Genomic DNA, 16,952 nt, shown 5'->3' on the forward strand with positions numbered 1-16,952 from the left:
CACACGGCTCATTATGTGCCTGTGAAGAGAGAACTTCCTTGTGACTTACTTTGGTAAGCTGACCTTGAACTTTTTCACAAGTCAGTCTCAATAATCCTTCGGCTTTTCTAAGCTTCTAAATATTTAGTTACTTAATTGTGCATGTGAACAGATCAAAGCACGGATGGCGAGGTCAGAGGACAACTTGTGGGAAGTCGGTTCTCTCCTTCCACCACGTGGCTTGAACTCCGGTCCTCAGGTTTGGCAGCGAGCACCTTCGGCTGCTGAGCCATCTCGCCTGCCCCCCATTGTTTAAAGCTGTTTGTCACGTGTTCCTCCTTACCTCTCTGGGCCCTTCCTCCAGTTCCCCCCGCTTTTTTTTTCTAGTTCTGTCTCTCCACTGAAAACACAGAGATTCCTCAGGATGCTTAGAAGCTCGCTGCCTAGTCTGTGAGTCCATCCATTGCCACAGTTTTAAATAGCATCCGTGCTCTTTCTGCACACACAACAGCTCGCCAGTTCGACTCCCACTGGCTCCCATGTAGCTCTCCATCTGCTTCCTCGAGCCCCTCCGCTCAGCCGCTCCCTTAGCCCGTAGCTATGTTTCCTCTCTCGTGGAATTTCCAAACCGCAAGAGAGGAAGCCAAGCCCTTGTTCTTGTCATTCAAAATCTCCTCTCCTCCTGAGCGCCCTTAGGGACAGGATTCCATCTGTCATGCTCACGTCGGGAGCTCTGCAGCACCCTTGATACCGCCTCAGGTCCCCCTCCCCCCTCCTGTGCGTTCCACTTCATGCAAGACTCCCTGAACTTCTGGCCTAGGCTCCGTACACTGTTCTGTACCTTGGACCTTCATAGAAACCATCTAACTGTAATTAATCAACGAGTCGTTTGTGTGGTTCCATCTCTTCCACTGCGCAGGCCGTTTCCGAACCGTTTGTACCACCCTGCAGGCTGCCCGCTGTAAGAACTGTAGTGTGTCCTTTGGTGTCCGTGCTAGGATTCCAGTAGGGGGCAGCAAAGCATAAGCGATGGAAGGGTTCCAGGCTGCAGTCAAAGGGTGACTTTTGGACAAACCAAAGAGAAGACAAATTCTCCTTCCCCTGCATCAGTGGAGACACAGAGCTATGGAGGGGCTGCCGTGCTGCGCAAGGAGACAGTGGCAGCAGCGTCAGTTAGAGGATGTGGGCTAGAGGACTGTGAGCCTGGTGTGAGTTATGGACTGGACGGATCAGGAAGAGTGGAAAATTAGTGGCCCACGCCCAGAGCCAGGCCGGAGCCAGCTGTGAGGCCAGCCCAGTGTTCTTGTCACAAGTTCCTCCCGTTCCCTGATCACCGCCCTCTTCTGCGGCAGCCTCCAGTGTCCTGTCCCACACTTCTCTAGGCCTGCCTTTCCCTTTTCTCCCATCACTCCTCCACTGTGCTGAGTCCTGGCCCCTCAGAGGCCTGTTCAACGCCGGCCCCTGACATCCTGGTTGCACTAATGTCAAAGTATATTTTCTTATATTCCCAATGGAGTGGGAGCCGGACCGTTCCCAGAGAGAAGGGGTAACCAAAGCAGACAGGATAAAGGACAACAGTTGAGACTTCAGGTCCCGAGGGAGGCCAGGAAGGGACCAGCTAACAGTGACGCGGAAAGGACTAGCTAACAGCGGTGAAAGCAGTCCTAAAGTTATACTAAAAAAGAATTCTCCACCCGCAACACCGGGAAAAGGTTGTTTCCTCCTGATATTAAGAGACAGCTTGTTAATTCACATCAACTGAAGCTTCTGTTTGCGGAATGCAGTGTGATACTGACAAAGACGCTAGGACTGCGTAACCACGCAGTACAGAGAAGGTCACTCTCCAAAAACATCCCCCATCGCCTGAATCCAAGCCTCCCTCTCTCTCCCCTTATGCCCTGGCCACACCCAGCTAGCCTCGCTAGCACTGCCCTTCCCAGCATGTCATAGAATGACGCAGAGTAGAACTTGAACCTCGGCTTCTTTCCCTTGGCGTAATGGGTTTTTTTTTGGCCCTTTATTAAAAATAACTTTTAAAGTTGGCACACGAAGCGATGGGCTCGACTATGGCATTTTCCGTACTCCGTAAGTCATCCTGCTCTGTTCCCATTAGTCCCTCTCCCCCTTGTCCCTTGTCCCTCCTGCTGGTCTCCTTCCTCCTTCTCCAGTTGTTCCCCCCTTCTGCTTCCAAGTCATATGTATTCCACTGCCCTCTCATCCCCCCCTTGAGAGATTTGTGTATCTTAATTTTATGTATGTGGGTGTCTTGCTTGCATGTACATCTGTGTACTGTGTGTGAGCAGTGCCAGTGAAGGCTGGAAGAGGGGGTCTGATCATCCGAAACTGGAATTATAGATAGTTGTCAGCCATAGTATGTGAGCTGAAAACCAAACCCAGGTCCTGGGCAGGAAGAAATGCAGAAAAAAACTCCAAGCCATGCCTCCAGCCTCCCCAGTCCCCTTTTTAGTTCTCGCTCTCTCTATCCCCTTAAATCTAGGTTCTGCCCATGGGAAAACCATGAAGAATTTGTAGTTTTGAGTCTGGTTTATTCCACTTAACATAATGATCTACATTTTCATTCTCCTGTAAATGTCCTGATTTTGTTTTTCTTGCTTGATTAATTCTATGATTGATCTTTTGTTCTCCGCTTAATAGACTTCACCCCAATTTTATTATTTCTTGCCATCTACTGCTCTTTGGTTTTCCAGAGACCTTTAGGACCATCACATTGCTTACTTGCGATCTCTTCAGTTGTTTGATATAAGCTCTCGCTCACAGTTTCAGGCGCTCCTCCTAGAATGACCTTAACTGGACCCCAAAAGTTCCGGTAAACTGTGCTTTCATTTTCACTTGATTCTGGGAAATTTTAAAATTTCCTCCTTGATTTTTTTCATTTTTCTACTTTAAAAAAGTATTGATCATTAATAGAGAAAAATACATGCTTATCTCACCCCCCCCCCCGAGAGACCACCTGCTTGGAATGAAAAGGATATTCCTTTTTCTTTCTTTTTTGAGACAGGGTCTCATTGTATAGCCCTGCTGGCCCAGAACTTGCTATGTAGACCAAGCTGGCCTTGAACTCACAGAAATTGGATAGCCTCCGCCCTACGAGTGAGTGCTGCTGGGAATAAAGGTATGGATCACCATACCCGGCTTTCACACATTTTTTTTTTAAATAATAAATTGATGGATTCTGAAGGTTCCTGAAATGCTTCAGGCAATAAAGAATCCTGAAGGCCTGAAGGATGTCAGACCTAATGAGAGTTTGTGAACTGGAAAGCTCCAGAAATATGTGGGGATGCCTTTCCAGAGGTCAGGACTTGAAGTATTTGCCTATGTTTAATCTTGTGTGAAGTAGCCAGTTACAGTACTGAATTGCTGTGCCGGAAGATGACATTAAGCTAACTTTTAATTCTGCTTGCTCCCCACCCCCACTGTTCATTCTCCAAGTACTGCAGGCCGTGTGAATTCCCCAAACTGATTTACTTGCAAGTTCATGACATAAGACACAAGAGGCAGATTTAAGGAAATTAACTTTTGTTTTGCACAGAGGAACACACATATCGAAAAATGAGAGTTGAGGAAATGAAGGGTTTTGTGCTTCTGGGAAAGGGTTGCAAAGTTGTGAAAGAAAAAATAAAAGTCAGTAGCTGTGGAGAAGAACAGAAGTGTTCCAGCACTCAAGAGGCAGAGGCAGAGGCAGGTGGATTTCTGTGAGTTCAAGTTTGAGTCCAGCCTGGTTTACATAGTAAACCAGTAAGTTCCGGGCTAGCCAAGGTTACAAAATGAGACCCTGTCCAAAAAAAAAAAAAAAAAAAAAAAAAAAAAAAATCTGTGCTATGTGGAATGTGAGGCCCTCAGGCTCTGGTTTGCCACGAAGTAAGACGCAATGCATCTGCAAATTTTATCTTTTTTGTTGTTGTTGTTTTCAGACATGGTCTTTCTGTGTAGCCCTGGCTATCCAGGAATTGGCTCTGTAGACCAGGCTGGCCCCAAGCTCACAGAGAGTTTTCTGCTTGTCCCTGCCTCCTGAGTCCTGGGATTAAAGGAGTGTGCCTCCACTGCCTGGCACAGATTTCCTCTATCTGGGGATGTGTGGAAACCCCGAGGAAGGCTGGAGTAGAGGAAGCCACTACTGGGAGTCCTGGAGCCCTGTAGACTCTCAACAATGTGCCAGTTGCGCAAGGAGAGCGATGGAAATGGAGTTTCGATCCCTCGACGCTGGATCGGAGTGGGAAAAACACCTTCTGAGAACTGAGAGTAACCGTAGCTTCGGGAATGAGGCTGAGCCCTGCCCTTCGATCCTCACAAACTTGCTGGCCATAGCAATAAAGATTTAAATGAGATACTGGAAGAAAAGTATTTCTGTGACTATAAATTATTGACATAAGTGAGAAATTAGGTTAATCTCAGAACTCAGGAGGCAAAGGCAGGTGTATTTCTATGGGTTCAAGGCCAGCCTGGGTATGCTGTCTCAAATACAGTAAAATAAGTGAGGGATAATACTGATTGAGAGGAATATCTTCTTTCTCAAAAACTTTCAGTTCACCCACTCATCCAGGGTTCGTTGGCTAGCTTCTAAACCTCTGGCACTATCCCAGGAACTATGGAAACAAAGATGAATAAAGACATCATTGCCTAGAGGAGGAAGTGGCTGTCAGCGGTGGAATTTCGTGTAGCCCCTTAGCACAGTAGCATTCTTAGCGTGGTTACTTCCGCCTTCAGCACAGCCTGTAGCCCGGGCAGCCACACTAGACATTTCCACTGTAGGGGAACTGTCCTCCTCCTCCTTCCCCTCCTCCTCCTCCTTACTCTCCTCCTCCTCCTTCCCCTCCTCTTCTTCCTTCCCCTCCTCCTCCTCCTTCCCCTCCTCTTCCTCCTTCCCCTCCTCCTCCTCCTTTCCCTCCTTTTCCTCCTTCCCCTCCTCTTCCTCCTTGTCCTCCTTGTCCTCCTTGCCCTCCTCCTCCTCCTTCCCCTCCTCTTCCTCCTTGCCCTCCTTCTCCTTCTTGCCCTCCTCCTCCTCCTTCCCCTCTTCTCCCTCCACTCCATCTTTCCCTCATCTTTATCTTCCCATGTGTGTGATGTATGTCTGTCTGTGAATGAGGATGTGCATGCACCCTGCACTAGAGTGGAGGTCGAAGGACTATGCCTGGTACTGGTCCTCGCCTTTCGTCAAGCGTGAGGTGCTGTCTGGGATGTTGCCGCCGCCGCAGCTGTGCACACTAGGTTCGCTGGCCTACGCGCTTCTGAAGAGTCTCTTCTCTCCACACTCCCCATCTCCCTGTAGGAGCACTCGGCTTCCAGATGCACGCTCTCGTGCCTAGCTTTACCCAGGTTCTGAGGATTCAAACTCAGGCCCTTACACTTGTGTAGCAGGTGTATACTCACTGAGCTGCCTCCCTAGCTCTTCTGTTCTCTTTCCCTTGGTGCTGTTCTGTCAGTTCAACATCTACTCATTCATTCAACAAATGTGCACTGGACTCTTGTGCTAGACAGAGATGAGGAAGACAATGGGTCCCCCTTCTTCCACTGTGAAAATCATTTCCGTCAAGCCCTGATGAGGTTTCTGGGCTGTGTGGCTTCCTGGGATTCTTTGCCCTGGGAAGGCAGCTATAACCGCTTTGCATCCCTGTTGTTCTGTGGACTTCTCCCCCTAGCCTAGGAGGGCTTCCACGGGGATCCTGTTTCACCCATTTCTGCCTTCCCCGTTAGCTGTTAGCAGGGCGTTTAGCATGAAACAGACCCCACCAACAAATTGGAGATGTGGGAGACAGGTCAGGTGTGGTGGCACACATTTAATCCCAGCACTCAGGAGGCAGAGGCAGGTGGATCTCTGAGTGTGAGGCCAGCCTGGTCTACAGAGCCTACAGAGCAAATGACAAGCCAGCCAGAGCTACATAGTGAGATCCTGGTTTTTATGAAAAAAAAAAAAAAAAAAAGAAAGAAGAGAGAGAGAGAGAGGAAGAAGGAAAAGAAAAGAAAAACTGGGTATAGAGACTTAGACCTTAGTTTACCCGGCAGGATGCAAATAATGAAGACACTCATGTTTGATGTCCAGTGGGTTGGGGACTATGGACTAGGCCACCCAGAAGGAGGTTTTTAGAATGCTCTTGGGAGTCACTTGTTTACCCATGTTTCAGATCTGTTTATTTCTCATGTAAACTCCAATCAGGCTTCCAGGAGTTCAGTGCCAGGGCTCAGACCTAGGGCAAACATCCTGAGGTCATTCTCTAAAGACGGATGGAACATCAGGGACCCTTAAGAATTTGCCCACACTTCAGCTGTCTGGAGTTAGGGACTAGAATGCTGGCTGATGAGAGCAGGCGAGATATCTCAGACACCACAGCTCCTTCCCACGGCAGGACTGACTGGGTCACGGCCACACAGCCATGAAAGCGGCTCAGGAGTGTCAGCTGGGTTTCCAGTCACCCTCCTCCCGTGGAGACTCAAGGAAGTGAGGGAACAAGCTTTCTTCCTGAGCCACCAAAAGGACTTGTCTCGGTTCTGATCCTCTATCTTCTGCTTCTGGATATGGGCCCAAAGGCTCTGGGAAGCCTATTTGCCAATCATTTGCCAATACTTATGTTACAACTTAGTTTCTGCCTCCATGGTATTAAAAGATAAGGAAACCTCCAGTGGGAGGAGGTGACCTGGCTATGGCATTCATGGGAAGGGATCCGTGCCAGTGTCATGGAGCGTGTTAGGCTGTACAGAAGTGGGTTAGTTCCTGTGAGAGCAGCAGTTATGAAAGCGTGGTCTTTCCCCATCTCTAGCTTCTGCTCTCTCCGGGAGATCGCTGTGGCACACAGTCCTGCCACGTAACGCCATCTACCATGTCATGACACAGTCAGAAGGACCTTCCTTACCTGAAGGTGCACACATGGATGAGGCTGCTGAATTTGGGACTTTGGGCCTCATGAATTGTGGCTAAGTAAACCTCTTTTCCTTATAATAAGAGCCAGCCTCCGAGATATTGCTATAGCAACAGAAAATGAATCAAGACACCTGCAAAATAATCTTATTACATCTACAACCTAGATTCTAGGCACATCCATAGCAGGATGTAACAGCAGTAGTCTGCATTGCTTTTGTCTTATAGCTAATATGAACAACGGTACTGTGGCATTTATTCATAACTATTCATGTAGCTTTAATTTTTGAATTCTCTTGGGTAAATACAAAGAGCGAAGTTGCTGAGTCATGTAATAAGTATATATTTAACTTTTTTTTTTCTCCTGAGACAGATTCTTTCTATGTAGCCCAGCCATGTACTTTTTTTTTGAAGAACTGTCTGTCTATATAATCCTGCCTATCCTGGATCTCACTATGTAGACCAAGCTGGCCTCAAACTCATAGAGATCCTCCTGCCTCTGCTGAGATCAAAGGCGTGTACGCCAAACACAAATGTAAAGTGGGCGGTAATATTTTATGTCTTACTAGGAAGGTATGTGGCTTCCAATCTTTCTTACATCCATACTGACATGGCTACTTTAAAATTATAGCTATTATTGGTGGTATCAAGTTACATGACATAGATTTGATTTGCCTTTTCCCAATAAGCAATGACACTGAGTGTCTTTTCATGTGCTTATCAGCCACTGGGGTGTTGGAGTGTGTAATTTTTTTGGGGGGGAAGAAGTGACTGCTCAAATCCTTTGTTCCATTTTCCTTTGGAGACGAGGTGTCTCTATGCAGCTATGGCTGGTCTGGGACTTGCTATGTATATCAGGCTGGACTCGAACTCACAGAGAGCCTGCTGCGGCCTCTGGAATGCTGGGGATAAAGGTGTGAGTTTCCACTTCCAGCAAAACCCTTTGACTCTTCTTTCTTCTTCACCTACTTATTTATTTTATGTATCTGAGTGCTCTGTCCACATGTACACCCATGTGCCCCAAGGGGGCACCAGATCTCATTATAGATGGTTGTCAGCCACCATGTGGGTGCTGGGAATTGAACTTAGGAGCACAGGAACTCAGCCTGTGCTCCTAACTGCCGAGCCACCTCTCCAGCAGGTTCTTCTTCTTTTTCAGGATTCACTTTATTTTTAGTTATGCATATGTCTGTGGATATGAACACACAGGTCTCCTTCCCTCCTCTAGAGCTTGCCCTGATTCCCTGGGTTTTAGGAGATGAAGGAAAGCATAAACCTCAGGACACAAGGTCGTGGCTTTGAACCCTGTTCTGCCACACACACTTTCTTATTGTTGGCAGCATGTTTCCAAAGAAGAACAATGTGATCTTTTTGAAATATTATTATTGTGTAGGCACAGTGTGTGTGAGAGAGCATAGGTGGACCGTGGCGCATGTGTGAAAGCCAAAAGACAACTTGGTAAAGTCGGGTCTCTCCTTCCTCCTTTTATGTAATTTCCAAAGCGGATAGCACTTGTGGCAGGCCTGCTGAGCCCTCTTGTCACCTGAGAATACGTATCTTGGGAGTTCCCGCTGAGTATTAAATGACAAACCCACATTAAAGAGCTCTAAGAATTATAAACAGCATATAAACGATACCCAGGACTGTAAATCACAGCAGCATTCATATGTCTGTGCCTTCCCAGAACCTTCGCTCCCTTAGGACACCCTGCCTTGGGTTGGGCTTATTTGTATATGTCTTTTCTTCCTTGAGAAGAACCAGGCGTTAATAATTTTGTGTCTTCTGATGCACTGAGCATCAGATCTATGTATGGACATTCACCAGGTGAGTAAATAAATTGATAATGATGACAGTGAATCAAGCTCAGGAAACAGAGCTAGTGATCAGCGGCACAGCCACAATCAAGTGAGCTAATTAAGGACACCACAACTGGAATGAGGACCATTCTCACCAACACCTGCTAGACAGTAGTGAGTATGTGACTGGGCAGTGTGTGTGTGTGTGTGTCCTATTCAGGAAGAATGGGAAATTAAAAGACAAGCAAACAAAAATGACTTTTCAAATCTTTGGATTTTTTTTTAATTGCTATGTAGAAGAGTCATTAGAACAAGGAAAAATTTTAAACAAGGAAAACCTAGGAGGAAACTATTGCCATGGTCTCATCAGAAAAGACTGTGGATGGGGTTGGGTGTGGTGGTGCATACCTTTAGTCCCGGCACTCAAGAGGCAGAGGCAGGTGGATCTCTATGAGTTCAAGGTCAGCTTTGTCTACAAAGCAAGTTCAGGACAGCCAGGGCTCTGTTACACAGAGAAACCCAGTCTCGAAAAACCAAACCAAACCAAACGAAAAAACATCTGGCTATTTCTCATTTGGAGAAAGCGGAGGTGGGAGGCTTTCGAGTATGGAGGAAGGAAGGGCACAGGTACATGTGTGTTGGATTTTGAGTTTTCTGGAAGCAGATGCTGAGAGTTGGAGAGGCAGGACGATTCCTGGAGGAAGAAGCAGGATCAAGTGGAAGAAAAAGTTAAACTTCGCTGTAGATCCCACACAGGCCCAAACAACCTGTCAGGGAGCTCTGGAGTAACTGGGCATGGCTGAGTGTTTATACCTCTGCTGTGCCCAGTCACAGGAGGAGGCCAGTCATGGGACAGGCATGCCCTTGTGCTGGACTGCTCTCTGAGAGAAGGTGAGAGAACTCAAGTAGCCAGAGTCCTCCTGCTGGCTCTACTCCCCACCCCCTACCTGCATGTCTCTCTGAAGGCTGAACTAAGCAGCCCGCCTCTGTGCCTCCTACAGAGGCAGATGAGAGGCAGGAAACAGAGAATGGACCCTATAGATTTTGTATTTTTTAGGTGGAAATAAAGAAGAATAAGTAAGCTTACCACTGAGGTCTCTCCATTGATACTATGTGGACGTATTTCTTTTACCTATTAACAGATACTAAATAATAGGAGAGAGGAAAAAAGGTAATAAATTTAGAGTTCTCATATGGTGACTTTGAATACCCTCAAGATATTAAGATAGAACCCATGTCCAGGGGATTTGGGTGTAATGGGCATGCTTGTAATACATAATTGGGGGCGGGGGCTGATGGAGGAGGATCACAGGTTCAAGGTCAGCCTGGCCTTCCTACATAGTGAAACCCTATCTAAGACAGACAAATAAACCAACATAAACGAAGCCAGTTCAGGGCTGGGAAGGTGCTCAGCGCCAGGAGCCTGCCTAGCCTTTGTGAATTGGTACCCTGGGAAAAAATTAGTACAAATGTAGGGTTTGGAGCAGTAGCCTCTGCTGTGTTCGAGGACCATACATCTATTGTCTTACTTTATTTAATACCCACAGTGTCTGCTTGAGGTAGATATCTTTGTTACATCCTTTTTTAATATTTTGCTATTTCTTTTGTGAAGGAAGAAAGAAAGATTTGGAGAAGCTAAATGCCTGGCTCCACGATTTTTCAGAGTAAATTCTGATTTTAAAAATGTTCTTAAAGTTTGGGTGGTGGCACACGCCTTTAGTCCCAGGACCTGGGAGGCAGAGGCAGGCAGATTTCTGAGTTCCTGAGTTCGAGGCCAACCTGGTCTACAGAGTGAGTTCCAGCACAGCCAGAGCTGCACAGAAAAACCCTGTCTGGAAAAACAAAACAAAACAAAACAAAAGTTCTTAAACATTAAAACATTTAGTGTGTCTATGTGTGTGTGCTGCTCATGCTGCAGGAGGCCAGAAGACGGCGCCAGATCCCTCAGAACTGAAGTTGCAGGCAGTTGTAAATCACTGATATCGTGGGTGCTGGGAATCCAACTCCTGTCTCCTGTAGGAGCAGCAAGCTCTCTTACCTATTGGGGCTCTCTCATGAGAGCCCCAACTCATGCTCTTAAATATTAAATTGTATTGCTTTCCCACAGAAACCATTATAAGTCAGTACATGGCAGGAAAAAAAAAAAAAAGGCATTTTAAGGAAGGTAGCATATCTTCAAGGTGAATGTAGCAAAGGGTTGAAAGAGTTCCAGAATATTTTGTGTGAATCACCGTGTCTCAGAAGGCAGCGTAAAGATTTTCCAGCTCACACATTACAGAGGATGATGGTGACAATGACAGCTTACTGGTGATCTCTGAATACTTCATAGAGAGGCAACAATGCTGTTGGTTACTGAGCGATTGACAGACGAGGAAAGAGAACAAAGGGCATAGGCTATTTTTTCAGAAGTTTTAATAAAATAGAGGACATAATTACACCTTTTACATAAATAAGAAACATAATATTTAATTATTAACTCACTGCTCCCCTGTTGTTTGATCTTACAACTGTGACATTTCTCTGGTTCTCTCTTCCCTATCATACCAGTGCCCTTCCCAAGGTGGACACACCTAGTGGTCTTATTCTGTTTTGGTTACAGACTACTCATTTTATTTAGTTAGATGTTCTGAATGCCTCCAGTGACTCTGCCTTTGCAGGGAGGTCAGAGACCTCCGCCCAAGGTCCCCCAGCTCTATCAGCTGATTTCCACAGACGAGGACCCACTTCTCAGAGTAGCTATACCATGCGCATCCTCAAGTCCTTCAAAAACCAGTTACTCTGTCTACACCCTTCCTTGCGTGCTGTAACCCCCCTCAGAATCGGTGTCCCGGGGGGGGGGAGTCTGTTTGCCACCTTCCCCATCAGCCCCCACCAGTCCAGCCCTTCCCTCCGAGGCGGCTGGAGAGTAATCAGCAACGCCGTCCACCTGTGCACAGGAAGATGCCCACGGCCACACCAGCGATTATGAAACAGCCCATCAGGATGCCCAGGACCAGTGAGGTGTAAGAGCGCCCTGTTTGACTCCCTGCAGAACAGGCAGAGAGTGAGTTTAAGAGCATACTCCCAAGGAGTCTGAAGTTAGGGTCAAAGCCCAAAGCATCTATACTTTCAAAAGGAAGTCACCCAATGACTTAAGCTCTGTGCAGGCACCCTCTCCCCGGCTGAGGCCCCCTCCTTGCGTTGCTCAAGGGATGCCTCACGTCCATCCATCTGCATGGAAGCCACCCGGTCCCCAACACACAGGCAGGGCCAGAATCCCCTCAGACAGACCTTTCATGTTTTGCGTGGTGGTATGGTTCTCTAGGTACTCCACACAGGTGTCCTGAAGAAACTCCAGCAGTTCGAACCGAGTCCGATTGTAGGCGTTGAGCTGCTTCAGGGTGAAGTTGGTTGCTGGAGAGGGCTCCTGGGAGCCTGCCACCCACAGGGCGGCCTTTGGCTGGAAACTTACGAAGGCGCTCCCATTCACAGCCACATCGAAGAAGACGTGGGCCTCAGCGCCCTCGGAGGCAGGCAGCTCGCAGCCCAGCGAGCAGCTGATGGTGAGAGGATCTGTGGCGAGGAGGAGGGTCAGTTCTGAGCTCGCCCGAGGTGGGGGGTTTGGGGAGGGGGTGTTCACCAGGCGCAGAGGGAACGTGGAGGGGAGAAGAGACTGGGGGCTTGAGGACACAAGGGAGGGTCCGTCTGGAAAGCGCCGGGGTTAGACTATTGGAGCTTGAGTCAAGAGGAGCCGTGAAGAAGAAGGGGGACTAGGGGAGAAAGAAGCAGAGAAGGGCCATGAAAGGAAGTGCTGGCTTCCCAGGCAAGACACTGGGTCTTTGAGAGGAATAGGGGGTTTCGAGAGCTGAGGGTGGACCCTCCAACATCTATGAGAAGAGGTGGTCGGAGGCTGAGGGCAAAGCGCTTCGGGCTGCGGGCTGCGTGAAGAGGGCAGGGGAGTATGAAGGAAAGAAGTTGGCAGAATCCTCAGTAAAACTTTGGAGGCCAGGATGGATCAGGGACAGGGTCCCCTTAGAAAATCTACTCCAGGAGGTCACGCCGGCCCGACAAGTATCTGGTAAACTCTATCGATTACATAGAGGTTTCTTACAATTAGGACATCTGCTTTTCTCCCAGAGAGCAATCTCCAAGGGTAGGGCGCCTCAGAGAAGCCCCACCCCAAAGACCACGCCCACTCTCCCTCTCCCCGCCCAAAGATCCTGAGGTCTAGAACTCAGCCTTAGCGCCAAAGCTCCGCCACAAGCCCCTTCAGTCATCATCCAACTACCCCCCCCCCCCCCCACAGCTCCGACTCACAGACCACGCTGCTCCTGCGCTCGCGGGTCACCAGCTGCACCAGGCTCTGGAACTGGGCCAGGTAGAGCTGCAGGCCACTTTCTGTGCGCGCCCAGCTTTCCGGATCCTGCCAGGGTTGCAGCTGGAGGATGGTGATGTTGTTTGTCTGGCCTTCCAGCGTGTGTGTCAGGAGTTTCCCCAGCGTGGCGTTGCCCTGATGCCTCACGTGATTGGGGTCTTGGAAGTAGGAGATCTGGATCATGTGCAGGCTTTGGGAACCTGGGGGCAGAGTCGGAGCGTCAGGACCGCCAGCGAGGAAAGGGGTAGCTGGCAGCCAGGGATAATAAGCCCTTCCGCCGAGGCCTGCCGCCCACTTCTCAATCCCATAAAGCGCTCGTGGGCCTGCCCCCCTCCCCCATTTGATGCTCACAACAGCCTTGCCAGGAAAGAGCGGGGATTATTATCTTTGCTTTACAGATGAGGAAACTGAGGCCTGCAGTTGGAAAAGGCATCCCTCTGTGCTTTTTCCCTCCTCCTTCACATGTCCAGCCCCTGTAGCCTCTCTTCTGGGCCACTGTCGTCCTGTGGGGTACCACAGGATACTTATTTTTCAGTTTCACCCTTTGGTTTTGGTTTGGTTTGGCAGGGCTCTCCTGGAGCCGGTTTTGTAGACCAGGATGGCCTCCAGCTTGGGGATCCGCTTCGTCTCTGACTCTCCAGTTCTGCCATTAAAGTGCTGGGGCATCACATCGGGCCTAGTCTCATCCTTCTTATGGGTCTCCATCTGACCCCAAACCCTTAAAGCCCTCCAGGGACATACCCTACCCCTCCCCAGTAATAATAGCTAATGCCCGTGAAGTGCTTGTTAGGCCCCAGGCACTGTTTTATACACATTATTAACTTATGTGTGCCTTCCTCCTAATGCCTTAACATGGTGGCTACTGTTATTAACCCCTGCGTATGGGATCTGAGGCCAGGATGGTGAAGCAAGCCAAGAGTTGAATACTGGTAGCTGCCTCGGTCTGGAGTCTTGGTCTCTCCACGGAACACCTGTCCGCAGTCTGAGACCTCAGAGCCTGGTCCCAGTCTGAGACCCCCGGTCAGTGGACCTGGCCCCAGCTGCATTTTCTGGTGAATCTCGGTGTTTGGTTTTATCAAATGGCTTGGAGTTCCTCACGCTGACTTCTGGCCATTGGGGGATGAGCCAATGCTCTCCTGCCCTTGTCCTGCCTGGCACATTTCTATCCATGTTTCAGGACCCAGCTCTGCTGCCTTCTCCTTGGAGTGCTTTCCCGCTGCCTCCTCTCTCCCCTCCTCTTCACTTGGGTGTGGGCAGAGCATTTTGCGTCAGCACCGATTTCGTGGGATTCCTACCGTTTGTGTCCAAACACAAAGGGGGCTGTGCTGGACTCCTCCCAGGCTGTGGAACTCGGTTTAATCATCCCTGCCTTCAGTACCCAACCTAGTGTTGTCGCCAGGAGAATGGCTGAATGAATAAGGCATTGCAAACCAACAACCACCTCCCCCCCACACACACACACTTCTCACGCTGTGGCTGTGTCTGAGAAGTTGTTTTCTGTGTTTGCAAGTGCGGATATGCCGGTGTGTGTAACCGTAGTAACTATCCTCAACTGCTCTGTGATCCCAGTTTCCCCTCTGTAAGGTCAGTGTGGTAACGCTGCGGTCCATGGTGGATAAAGGAGTCAATGCATGTATCAAATACAGTAAGCACTCTGAACACGACTCTGAAGCTATAGGAATTGGGGAGGCTGGGCACGGCAGTGTCTGGTGAGAACTCCCTTTTCGGTTTTAAGAGCTTCCAGCAGCCTGATCTTCTGGCCCTGCCCCACCTCACCAGGGACACTCCCGGTCTTTCTCCTCCTTCCCTGCCTCCCCATCTCAACCCTCCAACTTGCCTCAGGTCTCCTAGTGCCTTCCCTTTCTCTTCCTATCTTCCCCAGACCGACACCGCTCTGCCTGCCTCTTTACCTCATTCTCACTCTCTACAGGTCCGGCCCACCATCCTCCCCCAAACCCACACCAGCGAGTTAACTTGGACTTCCTCACCTTATCTCGGGAACACAAACTGATGCCCAGGACCCAGCGTGCGCTCTAGAGAGATCCCAGCAGCTGCAGACACCACGCTGTGGGCTCAACCGTCCCACAGTGCCGTCAAAGTCCCCGGAACAGCCCGGGGAGGAGCCGGGTCCCTAACTCACCATCTGAGTCCTTCTGGTTACAAAGGGCGCAGCCAGGCAGCAGCAGCAGCAGCGGCAGCAACTTCGTCAACATCCTGGAGCTGAAGTTCTGGGTCCTACCTGGGCCGGGCACGGGCTCCGCAGGCTGCAGACGAGGAAAGAGAAAGGAGGCTGCCCTGGAGGGGCGGGAGCAGAGCTTGGATGGAAAGACACCAGGCGATGGGTGGAGGAAGAGAAGGTCCGGCTTTTAAAGTGTTACTTCTCTCTCCTACTAGGGGGCCGGCTCGCCTCGGCCCCTCCCAGCCTTGGGCCCTCCTACCTAGACCTGCCTGTGCCCTTCCCGGCTGCTGCTTCCGAGGCTTGAGGAGGAGCGGAAAAGGGGGGGGGGGGGGGGAGAAGGGCTCGGTGAGAAGTCCGGTCTCCGCTGAGTCAGGGGGTGGGGCGCCCGCTTTCGATGTTTCCGATCTCTATTTAACGTAGAGATCGTTAAGGTTACTGAGGTCCTAGGAGGTGCAGGGGACTTGCCCAAAGTTTGCGTGACGTGATGACGGCAGATCCAGGGTTGGAATTTAGCTTTCCAGGATAACTGCCTATATTTTATCAGAAGTTTAAGTGCGTAGGAATTACACAGTCGGGGGTCTGGTGCTGGGAAATAGTCACAGGGAGTATGAAGGAGCTCATAGTGTGGAGCAGAGATTTATGAACCAGATAAATCTCAGCACCAAACAGAGTCATTTGGAGGACAATGACATCACAATTAGTATGTTTTAAAAATGGAGTAGAACAGAGTAACAAATTTGGCTCATCGTCCTTAGTAGGCAAAATTTCCTGAAATATGTGGTCTCCCTGAAAAATAGGGCGTTTTGGTTTGTGCATTGTCTTTAAAAAACAACAACAACAAAACAGAGTCTCACAATGTATATCAGGCTGTCCTCAAACTCACAGAGATCCAGCTGCCGCTGCCTCTTAGGCATTTTTTAATTACCGTGCACAGCAGTGGGTTTCATTATGGCATTTTCTTTTCTTTTTCTTTTTTTCATTATGGCATTTTCAAACATTCACGTCATTATACTGTGTTCTCAGACGTCCTCCTCCTCTTCTCTCTTCCTTGCCCTCCTCTCTCAGGTCTCCTTCCATTGCCCATCACTTTTATACTCTTTATACTAAAAAAAAAAAAAATATTTAATGTATATGAATGCTCTGTTTTGAGCCACCTTGTGGTTGCTGGGAATTGAACTCAGGACCTCTGGAAAAATAGCCAGTGCTCTTAACCTCTGAGCCATCTTCCCCCCCACCCCATACTTTAAATGTTAGCTCATGTGCACATAGACCCGTACACACACACACACACACCCCTAGGTTCCACATAGGGAAAACATGCACTATTTGTCTTTTGAATCTAATTACTTCACTTAACAAGATGACCTGCAGTTTCTTTTGTTTTCTTGAAATGTTACAATTTAACTTCCCCCTTTTGGCTAAATAGAGTTCCACAGTGCTTATGGACCACATTGTCTTTATCTATTTGTGTGTTGATGGTGTGTGGGTTTTGGGCAACAGTATGAAATGCAGATCTTAGGTTAGGAAGCAAGTAGATTGGTTTAAAGTCAGTTTCCCAAATTAGGAAAGTCCTCACAGTGAAATACTACTCAGGAGTGAAAACAAAAACAGAAAAACTTCCCTCTCAAACCCCCACTTCATTTTCATACTGCTTTGACTCACTTGGTCTTATTTACATATTTGTTGTCTGAATTTCCCACCAAAGTGCAAGCACCTTGGGAACAGAGCGACTGTCCATCTGTCTATGCTGACCCAGCGGTGCTCATCACACGT

At 48.8% G+C, this 16,952-nt stretch overlaps 1 protein-coding gene across 2 annotated transcripts; it reads right to left on the reverse strand.

The window, feature by feature from the left end:
- Window positions 1-8,901: 8,901 nt before the first annotated feature.
- On the reverse strand, window positions 8,902-15,404 carry Procr (protein C receptor). 2 transcript variants are annotated; one of them, XM_060382991.1, is made up of 5 exons: window positions 15,141-15,404; window positions 12,943-13,200; window positions 11,917-12,198; window positions 9,734-9,791; window positions 8,902-9,340 (listed from the first exon to the last, which is right to left on the reverse strand). In XM_060382991.1, exons 1-4 carry the CDS (start codon window positions 15,211-15,213, stop codon window positions 9,775-9,777), a joined length of 630 nt encoding a protein of 209 aa, XP_060238974.1. In that variant the 5' UTR covers window positions 15,214-15,404; the 3' UTR covers window positions 8,902-9,340; window positions 9,734-9,774. The 2 variants fall into 2 exon arrangements, with proteins under 2 accessions (XP_060238974.1, XP_021496213.1); XM_021640538.2 differs by lacking the exons at window positions 8,902-9,340; window positions 9,734-9,791 and adding an exon at window positions 11,042-11,671.
- Between the last annotated feature and the right edge of the window lie 1,548 nt (window positions 15,405-16,952).

Source organism: Meriones unguiculatus, chromosome 4 (genome assembly GCF_030254825.1).
Source record: "Meriones unguiculatus strain TT.TT164.6M chromosome 4, Bangor_MerUng_6.1, whole genome shotgun sequence".
In the NCBI taxonomy this organism is placed as follows: domain Eukaryota; kingdom Metazoa; phylum Chordata; class Mammalia; order Rodentia; family Muridae; genus Meriones; species Meriones unguiculatus.

Excerpts from the sequence above, each read along its gene's own strand:
- Procr (XM_021640538.2), bottom strand. The coding sequence starts at position 15,213 with ATGTTGACGAAGTTGCTGCCGCTGCTGCTGCTGCTGCCTGGCTGCGCC. Across the intron at positions 13,201-15,140 it reads TAACCAGAAGGACTCAGATG|GTTCCCAAAGCCTGCACATG; the intron begins GTGAGTTAGGGA and ends CTCTGCCCCCAG. Across the intron at positions 12,199-12,942 it reads GCGCAGGAGCAGCGTGGTCT|ATCCTCTCACCATCAGCTGC; the intron begins GTGAGTCGGAGC and ends TCCTCGCCACAG.